The 12798-nt window shown below is 33.0% G+C and overlaps 1 protein-coding gene across 1 annotated transcript; it reads left to right on the top strand.

Annotated features, from left to right (window-relative positions):
* Nucleotides 1-5365: 5365 nt before the first annotated feature.
* LOC111392602 (UDP-glycosyltransferase 92A1-like) lies at nucleotides 5366-7306 on the top strand. Its single transcript, XM_023017958.1, has one exon. The coding sequence runs from the start codon at nucleotides 5577-5579 to the stop codon at nucleotides 7101-7103; it is 1527 nt and encodes a 508-aa protein (XP_022873726.1). The 5' UTR covers nucleotides 5366-5576; the 3' UTR covers nucleotides 7104-7306.
* Nucleotides 7307-12798: the final 5492 nt, after the last annotated feature.

The raw sequence follows: 12798 nt of genomic DNA, 5'->3' as shown, positions 1-12798 counted from the left end.
TCTTCTTCTTCTAATATATTTGGTAATATATTTTTTCTAAATTCATCATCCATGCTCTCTGTCTTTATTACTATATTTTCTTTTTCTATATGTTTCTTTCCTATTCGAGTCATCTCTTTTTCTATAAGTTTTTTTTTTATCTATTTTCTTATATTTATTCTTATTATTTTATTTTAATTCTCTAATATCAATTTTTAATATATTTATATCATTTCTCGTTTCTTTTACTTCATTTCTCAATTCTTGTACATCATTTATTAACATTTTTATTAATGATTTTAATTCTTCCGTATATTCACTTATTGACATCTCAATTTTTTCTTATTTCTAACTCATAAGTTAATTTGCATTTTTTATCTTCTTTTTTATCTATTATTTTTCTAAATCTTCTCTCAACTATTTCTGAAACTACTAATTCTTCTTTAACTATAGTAAAATATTTCCTCTCAAGTGTTAGTCTTTCACATTTTAGTTTTGTTAATTGTCTATTATTTGGTATTCTCATTCCTTTTGGTATTAACATTATATTTCATATTTCTTCTTGTATTTGACCCATTTTTAAAGGTAATTTATTTAATTTTTGATGAGTATTAATAATTGTACTCATATTTTTCTTTATAATATAAATTATTATCTTCATCTTCACATATATTAATAATTTTCTCATATGTATATATATCCTTTATTGTCTCTATTATTAATTTTTCTAATATTTGTTCTTTTATTTCTTTAGGAAGTTCTTTAATTATTGTCAAAGTCATTATTTTTAATTTATTATGAATATGTTTTAAAAATATATAACTTCCTCTTTCTTCTTCTAAATACCAATAATTATTTATTTTCTTTATTTTAATTTCCATGATCTCTATGGCTCTGATACCAATAAATGGGGGTGTTACTTAGAGCGAACATAAATCAAATAAATTAAATAAATCTAATAAATCGAATAAATCGGTAATCTATTAAAATTAATACAGTATTTGATTTTTTAAGGACTAAATTGAAAGATTTATATATTTCATCAACTTATTATGCAATATTATAAAGGGGTATTTTGGGTATCAAAATTAGCCAAAAGCTATTTTGGAAAAATGGCCTTTCTATTTGGGTCATTTCCATGTATTTCCCTATGTGCTGTGATCTTGATTGCAGCAAGAGTATCTTGACAACTGTTAAACCTCCATAAAACATGGTCTCATGACAACTTTTATATACACGAGTTTGTCAAAAGTACTTGTGACCCATACCCTGTGGTACTTTTTGCCTCGATACTTATTCAAGGTTTAAATAGATGCGTCATCTAAGTACATGCCCTCGTCGTAATTTCTGACATGGTACTCATCTAAGTTAAACCCTACTTAACATTACATAATTTATTGTTAATCATCCAATCTCCCTTCGTATTAACAATGAGAATAATAATAGATTAAATTAAAGTGGCAAGCTTTGATATTTTACTACCCAGTTTATATATTACATATTGGGACTGAAATGCCCCCATTTACATTGGTTCACGACTTGAGGCCTCTTTTACAAAGTTTTATGTAAAAAATTATCAAGGCAAATTTTCGCCTTTTATGTCTTTCAATTAAATCATATTTAGAAAATTAAAGAATTAATTAGACAACTTGTTAGATAGAGATTTTCCTTCCCACATGTCCCCGGAGGCATAACCTTGTGGTGCAAATGACGGGAGTGAAGTAGTCTCAGTCTTGTTGGTAGCCGCAGTGTGAATGTTCGATTACTGAGATACGAAATTGACTCTTTGTGGAGACCAAAGTACCGGCAAACTTTTGTTTCCTGACCTGTTGGGGCACATCCCGCGATTTACCTCCCTCACAATGCTCCATAGTGGGACAGTGGGGGTTCTCAAGGTTGGGGTTCAATCACTCTTTTTGTTTCGACATTAATAGCGGGGATACAAAAGTAAAGAAATCAACATTGAGCGCCTGTTTCATGCTGATTCTTGCCAATTTTTTTTACCTTATCTCATTTTTCTACAGTTTTTGTGGTAGATGATGGCGACAGCATTGAAGAAACTGTCAGAAATGAAAGAACACGGTACCATGCCGTTAAATTTCTCTGATTGTTTTGCCCTCAATTAAAAAATAAAACTCCAATTGACAAAAAGTGCTACAATTAAGGAATAAAATTTCAAATGGAGGGCAGAAATGGAAAGACAAAAATTCTAAATTCAACAAAATGTCTGAAAAGCTGTTGCCTCAAATTTTTGTCAGGGAGCCGTCTGATTTTTTTGATTGGAGGCCCACTATTGTTGACAAAAAAATTGGAAAAATGAGGAAAAAATGAGAATAAAATGGAGGCCAAACGGGCGTTGAATGGTGTGCTTGATAAAGCATTGTCCCTTTCCTAACTGTTATGGAATGCACAAATTCAATTGAATCACGTTCAACAATGGTGGAGCTCTAGTCTTTCTCGTAGCTTTAGCACCCAAGATATTTAACATCAATTTAGGTAACAATATTAATGACATTAAATTATAATTTCAGTTAAATAAAAGGAGTTATAGTACATATAATAGGACCTATGATATGTTGACATAAAAAGTAGTTGGTGCTATATAGCATTATTCTTTTTTAAATATCTATTTAAAAATAAAAGAAAAATGTCCAATAAAATAAATTTATATATGCGAATATTTCAGGACAGTCCTCATTTTCTTCTAGACATAACACATCAAAGCCTAAATAGGTTTTCTAGACCTCTACTCAGACTTAGAGTATCCTCAATTGTGATGTAAAATTGGATGTAAATTATTATTTTTAAAATAACTTTTGCATCCTCATTTACATTTATGCGGATCTAATTCAAATTTGCTCCAATACAAAGATTTAAAATCACTTTTTACCTATTGTGGATGTAAAAAAAGACATGAATTTATATCTATTTTTACCTTTTTTGGGGCTTAAAAATACAATTCGCTTTTTCTTTGCATATCTTCTTTGAAGAGGTTTTCGATCATTTTGAAAATCTAAATGACAATTTAGATCAATTTTATGCCACGATTGGTGATGTCTAAGAGGTTTTAGATGTACCGACTCTATTTTATTGATAGAATCAAAATATGAGGGAAGGAAACATAATAGGTTTCATGTTTGTATTGTGCAAATTTTAATCTATCGATTCTCATGGGGTACCTATAATTCGAGTGGACTATGTATCAACAGCTTTATGTGGCATTGATGGATCATAGAGTACCTATAAATGGAGTGGACTATGCATCAACAGCTTTATCTGGCATTGAAGGATCCTATGATATAGGTCGATAGTAAATAAGTAGTAAACAGTAAATTTTATGAAATGCGTGGATAAAATATCTTTGACTAGATTAATGCTATGTTTAATATGCACATAGTTAAGTTGAATTATTGATATGAAAATTAATCTCCCTTCGTATTAACAATGAGAATAATAATAGACTAAATTAAAGTGGCAAGCATTGAAATTTTACAACCCAGTTTATATATTACATATTGGGACTGAAATGCCCCCATTTACATTGGTTCACGACTTGAGGCCTCTTTTACAAAGTTTTATGTAAACAATTATCAAGGCAAATTTTCGCCTTTTATGTCTTTCAATTAAATCATAGTTAGGAAATTAAAGAATTAATTATACAACTTGTTAGATAGAGATTTTCCTTCCCACATTAATAGCGGGGATACAAAATTCAAGCTTTATTAACTGTTATGGAATGTACAAATTCAATTGAATCACGTTCACCAATTGTGGAGCTCTAGTCTTTCACGTAGCTTTAGCACCAGTAATATTTAACATCAATTTAGGTAAAAGTATTAATGACATTGACCCCTATTTGAGCCCCATTAACTCACATTAAATTACATTTTCAATCAAATTTCAACCCACTTTTTTGACTCAAGTGGGAGCCACCTCTGTAAACTCATTTATCACTATGCAGAATTCCCATCTTTCGAAGTGATCGTTTGGGCCAAAAGGAAAGAATTCTCCCCAGATTTGTTATTTGCTGTTGTTTGTCTTGTATGAAAAATTCAAGTCCATAATTGAGCCACCAGTAGGAGTATTTGGGAGGACAAAGTGGTAATTTTGTGCTGCACAAATTTACATGCTATAAGATTGATGTCTGAATTGTCTGGTGGTGGGGCCCATGTTTCACATTGAAATTTGCAAATAATATAATGTGATGTGAGATAATGGGGCTCAAACAAGGACTAAATTATAATTTCAGTTAAATAAAAGGAGTTATAGTACATATAATAGGACCTATGATATGTTGACATAAAAAGTAGTTTGTGCTATATAGCATTATTTTTTTTAAATATCTATTTAAAAATAAAAGAAAAATGTCCAATAAAATAAATTCATATATGCGAATATTTCAGGACAGTCTTCATTTTCTTCTAGACATAAAGCCTAAATAGGTTTTTTAGACCTCTACTCAGACTTAAGAGTATCTTCAATTGTGATGTAAAATTAGATGTAAATTATTATGTTTAAAATAACTTTTGCATCCTCACTTACATTTATGCGGATCTAATTCAAATTTTGCTCCAATACAAAGATTTAAAATCACTTTTTACCTATTGTGGATGTAAAAAAAGACATGAATTTATATCTATTTTTACCCTTTTTGGGGCTTAAAAATACAATTCGCTTTATCTTTGCATATCTTCTTTGAAGAGATTTTCGATCACTTTGAAAATCTAAATCACAATTTAGATCAATTTTATGCCACGATCGGTGATGTCTAAGAGGTTTTAGATGCATCGACTCTATTTTATTGATAGAATCAAAATATGAGGGAAGGAAACATAATAGGTTTCATGTTTGTATTGTGCAAATTTTAATCTATCGATTCTCATGGGGTACCTATAATTGGAGTGGAGTATGCATCAACAGCTTTATGTGGCATTGATGGATCATAGAGTACCTATAATTGGAGTGGACTATGCATCAACAGCTTTATGTGGCATTGATGGATCCTATGATATAGGTTGATAGTAAGTAGTAAACAGTAGATTTTGTGAAATGTGTGGATAACATATATTTGACTAGATTAATGCTATGTTTAATATGCACATAGTTGAGTTGAATTATTGATATGAAAATTAATCTCAATTTAAGACTTAGTTTGGCGCGGCTAAAATTCATATTTTCAATAGATTTAGATATTAATTTAAAAAATGTGCGATCGTAAAGTTAGAAAGAAGCGCCTTTATATTTATTAGCAATAAAGTTATTTGTACATCCGGAATTGACATTCCGAATGACACTTCTCTCGTAAGTAAGGGGGATCCACACATAATATATTAATTACGGGCTCCCTCTTGTGAGGGGAGTGTCATTCGGAGGATGTACAAATCCGTTTATTAGTCTCTAAAAGGCGGTGGACAGAAAATTTGCTTTGGCTTCTTCATTTATTGGTATCCTCGAAGGTTGATTATATAAAGGTACCAAGAAAGAGCGTGATGCAGCGCATTCACAAAGTATTCCTTTTGGCTTGCGGTTAAGATTCCTCAAGACAAAACCCTCATCTTCTTCTTCAACAAATCCCCGCCGCCATCGCCAAACAAGATATGGGAAGCTCACAGGAACATATAGTGCTGTTGCCTTTTATGGCACAAGGCCATTTAATACCTTTTCTGGGCTTAGCTAAGCAAATCCAACAAAGATTTGGCTTCACCATAACCATTGCCAGCACCCCTTTAAATGTTACCTATCTCAAATCTACCATAGCCAAGGCTTCAACTGTAACATCACAAATACATTTAGCGGAGCTTCCTTTTAACAGCACTGATCATGGCCTACCACCCAATACCGAGAACACAGAGGCCTTGCCTTTAACTCAAATTGTGAACCTTTTTCATTCCTCAACTGCCCTCGAAGCTCCATTTCGCAGCCTCGTAAATGAAATCACTGTCAAAGATGGGCAGCCTCCACTATGCATAATCTCTGATTTTTTCATGGGATGGGCTACTGATGTCGCCAAGTCTTGTGGAACTGTGAATGTGTCTTTCACCACAGGGGGTGCCTATGGCACTGCAGCTTATATGTCTTTGTGGCAGCATCTCCCGCACCGTTCAACCGGGGAAGACGAGTTTTGTCTACCGGGATTTCCAAATTCGTCCCGGTTCCATGTATCCCAGCTTCATCAATATCTGAGAGATGCAGATGGTACTGATCCATGGTCCAGGTTCTTTCAGCCTCAGATCTCACTTTCTTTAGGATCTTTTGGGTGGTTGTGTAACACTGTTGAAGAAATAGAGCCATTAGGCTTAGATGTGCTTAAGAAAAACAAAAGACTTCCTATTTGGTGCATTGGACCTCTCATCCCACCAAGAATGCTGAGCACAGAATCTTCTTCAGCTTCGGGTTCAAGAATAATTGGGAGACATGCTGGGGTAGAACCAGGAGTGTCTCCTGATAGATGCCTTGAATGGCTAGATATGCATTCAGAACAATCAGTTCTTTACATATCTTTTGGTTCCCAAAACACCATCGGTCCATCGCAAATGATGGCATTGGCTACGGGTTTGGAGGATAGTAAAAAGCCATTCATTTGGGCCATAAGACCTCCTGTTGGTAACAACATAAGAGGTGAATTCAAACCCGAATGGCTGCCACAAGGGTTTGAAGAAGAAATGGCGAAGACAAAGCAAGGTCTTCTAGTACACAAATGGGCACCCCAGTTGGAGATTTTATGCCACAAATCAATTGGTGCATTTATAAGCCACTGTGGATGGAATTCAATCATGGAGAGTTTGAGCCAGGGGGTGCCGATAATCGGGTGGCCTTTGGCGGCTGAGCAGGGCTATAACTCAAAGATGCTAATGGAAGAAATGGGTGTGTCTATAGAGTTAACCAGGGGACTACAGTCTATTATTACCAAAGACGATGTGAAGAGGGTGATAAATATTGTAATGGATAGAGGAGGTAAAGGAAAGGAGATGAAGAAAAAGGCTGCCGAAATCGGAGAGTTAATAAGAGCATCTGTAAAAGAAGATGGAAGCTTTAAAGGGTCGTCTATTAAAGCAATGGATGATTTTGTATCTGCCCTTCTCTCTACCAAGGGGAAGGGTCTCATAATTCCCAATGGAATTTAAATATATGCATAACTTTTTCCTCCTCTTAAGCACTTGCATTTAGACCTCTCTTATTATTTATCCCATAGACAAGAAAGTCTTTTTAATAAATTGATTTTTATCAACTTGTAAGACAAGAATCCACTCATTTTAATCCATCTAAAGGGAGGAACTTTTGGAAATTACTGCATTATAATGGTTAAAACGATAACGTTTCAACTTTATATATACTCATGAAGCCTCTCTTTCAGATCTCAACTGCCAAATTCACTCGAGATTGTTTTATCTCGATAGAAAAATCATTTATCGCCTTCAATTTGCTCATAAACTCCATTGTATCTTGAAAAACGGTTCATCGTGACATTGTGGAAACTATGCAGAGTTTAGGCATGAGCGTACGTGAATTCTACTTGGGAGGTAGGGCAACTAGACCGAGCCTCGTGTACGCCATCAGTACATTGCAGTCTCAGGAGGCGCCACCTACTGTATTGAGGGAATTCAAGAATTTCAATGCTTGCTGTCATCTTTACTATGCAAAAATCTTTTGAGCTTTTAGTCCTATTTTTACTTTTAAAAGTTTTCTTTTTAGCTTTCCTATTAGCCATTTAGATAACCAAGTTTTATATTCGTTTTCCCTTTTGATTGATTGACAATTAATACCTTCCAATTGGCTGCAGAGATTCCTCGAGACAAAAGACTTGGCCACTTCAAAAGCTAACATTTTAACTCTTCATCAACCCACACAGAAACACACACACAAAAAACAGGCAAAATTGCATTCAGTGAGTCTCACATCATCATACAGTGATGCTGCCACTTCTGGCACTGGACCATCTAAGCACCTGTTTGAGCCCCATTAATTTTCATTACATTACATTTCATTTTTCTCTCTTCTATTTTTAACCACACAATCTTCCATAAAATAATATTACAAACGAAAATTGAAAATTTTTCCTTCATTTTCAACCATTCATTTTTCAAAAAAATATTATTGCACCCATTAATTTTTTCACGTAATGGGGACCAAATTGGGGCTAAATCCTTTTCTGGGTTTAGCTAAGAAACTCCAACAACGATTTGGCTTCACCATTGCCATTGGCTTCACCCCTTTAACTGTTCACTATCTCGGATCTACCATTGCCAAAGAATAAACAGCTTCATCTGAGAGTTCACAAATTCATTCTGTGAGTACTGATCACGGCCAGCCACCCAATACAGAGAGCACACAGTCCTAGCTTTTGTCTCAAATTGTGACCCTTTTTCAAATTTCTACATACCTTGAAGCCCCGTTTCGTAGGGTCATTTCAAAAATTACTATCAAAGATGGACAACCTCCACTTTGCATAGTACCTTATTGTTGGGCTGTGATGACCAATGACCTTTCTTTTTCTGGGCTGTGATGACAAATGGGCTAAAAGCCCAATAACTGTTTTTATCAAATTAGGCTCTTGCCCAATAAAATGACCCGATCCGCCCCGGCCCAAATGGTAGATAAAAACGTGTTTTGGCGTGGCATATTTTAATGCAGCCAAACACGCCTTTCTTCAGTTAAATGGGTGCCTCTTGACCGTTGGATTGAACTTGATCTAATGGTGGATCTTGTGGTATATATATACTTGGCCCCTTTTGCCCTAATTGATTCGGACCGTCATTTTTCTTTCTCTCCAGCTGCGGCTGAGGTTCCAGAGTATTCCATTCTCTCTTCTTCGTCTTCTTCGTGAGAGTCCAATCTCTGATTGGTATGTGTAAATAATTGTGTGTTAAATTATAAGCTATCGAATTCGGTCGAGCCCGATTAAAGTGATCTAATAACGTTTCGATTTTGGGCTTTAATGTATCCAATTAAAGTATGGGTTTACATATGTGTAGAGACCGGGCCCAAGTCCTAATTCTATGATGAGCCGAATTAGGTCAAAGGGCATCCTCATATAAATAGGTTATGGTCCCCAGATCACACGCAACGAATTATTCATTCTCTACTGCATTCCATCACAGAGAGGAAAAGGAGACTGCGTGTAGATTTGGAAGATCATACCGCGAAATCCATATTGCATTAACCATGTCAGATTCAGGTATGCTTCCGCTTTAATTATTATATTTCTTGATGATTTAACATGAAAGATCCGGTATTTTAAAGTATTAAATTATCCAACATCTATGTCACAAATCAACAGGTGCAATTTTGAGGCAGTGTGGATGGAATTCAATAATGGAGAGTTTGAGCCAGCGAGATGCCGATAATCGGGTGACCTTTGGCTTCCGAGCAAGGCTATAACTCAAATATGCTCTAAGACCTCCAAGTATTCTCATGTGATGTAGTGAATAGGAAATATAGTTTGCTAGAGATCTTTATTTTCCTTAGTTCATTGTGAGGATTTTTATGCTAGAGTTACTTATTTATTTTTTTATAACTATACAAGACAAATGTACTTCGTGATAATCCAACACATTTAACACTCTAACATTACCTTCAAAATAACCAAGCCCGTGCATTGCACAGACAAAGACTAGTATAAAATTAAAAGGATCAAAAGGCGTTGGAGCATATGCACACTAACATAATTTTTCTGGCATCTTCAAGTTAATTTTTTTTATATTCTTTAAATTTCTAACAATCGAAGGATACTTTAGGGACACGGCATTCCTTGGGCAAGTGTTCAACATGATATGTACACCTATATTAGGAAGGAAAAAAAATAATGATATAATTATACAGATTTTAAATTATCAAGAATTTAAATCAACACGACCCTGAAGTTCCCACTTTTTAGAAAAAAGCATGTATCACCTGTTCATGTCTGTATAGCTCAAATCAGTTCTTTATCGAAGATATCCTTGAGTTTGAACTCCTAGTTTGGAACTATGGTCAAGTTACAAGTAGTTCCTTAACCGCACGAGTAAAGGACAATAATTCACCAAGTAAGCCAAGACTAATGTATTTCAATTGCAACACAAAAACTCAAGGAAACTAACCACGGGTGGGTTTTGTAAAATTACTAGGCATATAAACCTATAACGAAATGTAAGTTCTGATCAGATTTGCTGCGAATGGGGAAGAGAAATAGTTTGCGTGTGCATTGTGACTAGTTGGTGCAAGCGGGTTAAAAACTTAGCGACTATTTAAAAATGTTCAAAATCAATTCTCGTAATTTAATATATTTTCTGTCTGAATTTTATCGACAAAAGGATGTATAAGAAACAAACATTGAAATATGGGGATCAATTTGGATATTTTTATTTTAACAAAGTAATGGGAGAGCTCACATAGAAAAGTTCTAAGGATTGATTTAATTTTCTATCAATGTGGCATAACGATTCACTAGTTAATACCTAAAACATGAAAAATAAGATTTTTAAATTGTTACATCAAAATCCCACCAGTTAGCTGAGCTTAAAGTTGAATTTCGAGGTGGTGAACATGGTTGCAGTGGATGAGGTTGAATTTAGAGGTGGGGTGGGTTGGAGAAGATGAAGTATTTTTTATTTTTTTTTTACTTGCTTTTTGAATTATTTGTTTTTTAGGATTCATTTGCACTTTTTAAAAGTTCTGGGATTCTTGTTGCAATTTTTCCTTAATATTGCTTTCTTTTCATTTTAAAAATAATTTGAAAATGAGGTCAAAATCACTCCCAAACAGGCTCTAGATAATCTTTTATTTGAAGTTTTTTAGATAGAAATTAAGTCCTTGTTCTAAATAGTGAACTTCATAGTTTATACTCAATTATTCGATTTTATTTTGTGATTATAGTGGTGCTATGAAAATTGTTGAAGATGCACGCACCATTATACATAACACAACTCAAATTGATTTTGGAATTAGAAATCATTCTATTATTAATAAATTATTGGTGAACAATTTTTTCGAGCAGAAACAATTGCAAAGCAAACTTCCGATTAATTATTGCAATTTAAAGTCGTGTGAGAGGCCAAACAAACGATCTATAGAGTCTTATTTTTGTTTAAATTTCATAATTAATTTCATTAGGAGGTAGAGAAGAATGTACAAGGCATTCTTGTTATAGATAAAGTGCTTATTTGGTAGAGATTTTGATAATTAATTTTTTAACCGTTAGAGATAAATTGGATCTTACCCGTGAGAGAAAAATTCAAAAATGACAGTTGGAATAGTGAAATAGAGTAAAAAAAAATTGATTTTAATTGGCTTTTAAGCTTTACCAAACAAGCTCTATTATTATGTATGAACAATAATTGTACTTCAACAAAGTTGAGCTACAAAAGTGAATTTACAAAGTGTGTTGGCATAATCCAGGCTACTGATTTCAAATGATTTAAAAATTTGTCTTTGAAATAATTGGTGTAGATCCAACTTAGTCAAAATTCTTTGTCATTGTAACATAACTCAGGTACGAAAACACAACATAGGAATGTAGACAAACATGCACAACTTGTCCCTATTCAAATTTTCTCTTAATCCTAAAGCTAACGTGCCTATATTATACTGAAATTAAAGGCATTTATGACGCAATTTTTATAAATAGGCTGCGACTATACTTAAATTTAAGACTAATTTGTAGTCTCATACACTATAATAATAGAGTTAAAATTCTCTAGTAAATATCTACTTGGTTAAGCAGATAATAAACGCAAGATTAATCAACCAAATATTGCTACTGTATTGTACAAAAATATATTTCAATTGCAACTTTCCTTAAGAAAAAACCCAAATATTGCTACTGCTATTGTACAAAAATGTATTTCAATAAAAAAAAAAAATACATTTGATTTAATTCTTTATTAAATAAAATTTAAGATACGAACATAATTTTATGGCCTAATTTGTCAAGTAGATAATAAGACCATTCTTTTGGTAGTGATTAAAATCTAAATTTTAATTTAAATCAAAGTCAACAATTAATTTTAATAACATATATTGTAAAATCCACAATTTTTCAATCACACATTTTATCAAATTTCATCAAAATCTACTAAAAATCTAATTTTTACTCTCACCAAATATGAGCTAAATCTAACATTAATCAACCAAACAGCGTGACTTTCTTTTATAAATAAACGTATTTGAATTGCAACTTTACTTAACAACATAATAATATATCAAGACTTTATTTGATTTAGATTTTTCTTCCCACGTCTTTTCATGTAGAAGTGGAATTCATTCTTTCATTAATTAATATTAAATGCATGGACAAGTTTACAAATTATAAGTTGTTCAAATTCATGATTTTTTTACTGTCTCATGCACTACAATATTAAAGTTAAAATATACGTATCAATTTCTAATTAAACGTTAAATTAATCAACTAACACGTGACGTTCTTGAATTGTAACTATACAAAAACAAAAAGAATCTATTCGATTAGTGCATTGAGACACTATTTTCAACGGATAAAGGTGGTTGTGTGTAATAAAGAATCCATTCAATTAGTGCATTGGGATACTATTTTCAACGGGTAAAGTTGGTTATGTGTACAACCCACTCACACATGAGAAAGCCCATCATTAATAAAAAAATGTATGAATCCCCGGTATTGTAAGGTGATTGTACACTATACTGTGCAAACATAGTGTACAACAGGCAATTTCCATTTTCAACATTCGCATGTAGTAAAGAATAATACGTCAAATTTTGAAAAAAGCTACGTATTATTTTACCTTAAATTTAAAAATTGAATGATGTGGTCCGTATTATAATCGTCCACTATTGAACCATTTTTATAATAATTTATTAAATTGAATG

The sequence above is a fragment of the Olea europaea genome, unplaced genomic scaffold (genome assembly GCF_002742605.1).
Source record: "Olea europaea var. sylvestris unplaced genomic scaffold, O_europaea_v1 scaffold942, whole genome shotgun sequence".
Taxonomy (NCBI): domain Eukaryota; kingdom Viridiplantae; phylum Streptophyta; class Magnoliopsida; order Lamiales; family Oleaceae; genus Olea; species Olea europaea.
Note: the sequence above shows the minus strand (reverse complement) of the source record. Positions and strands in the feature narration are given on the sequence as shown.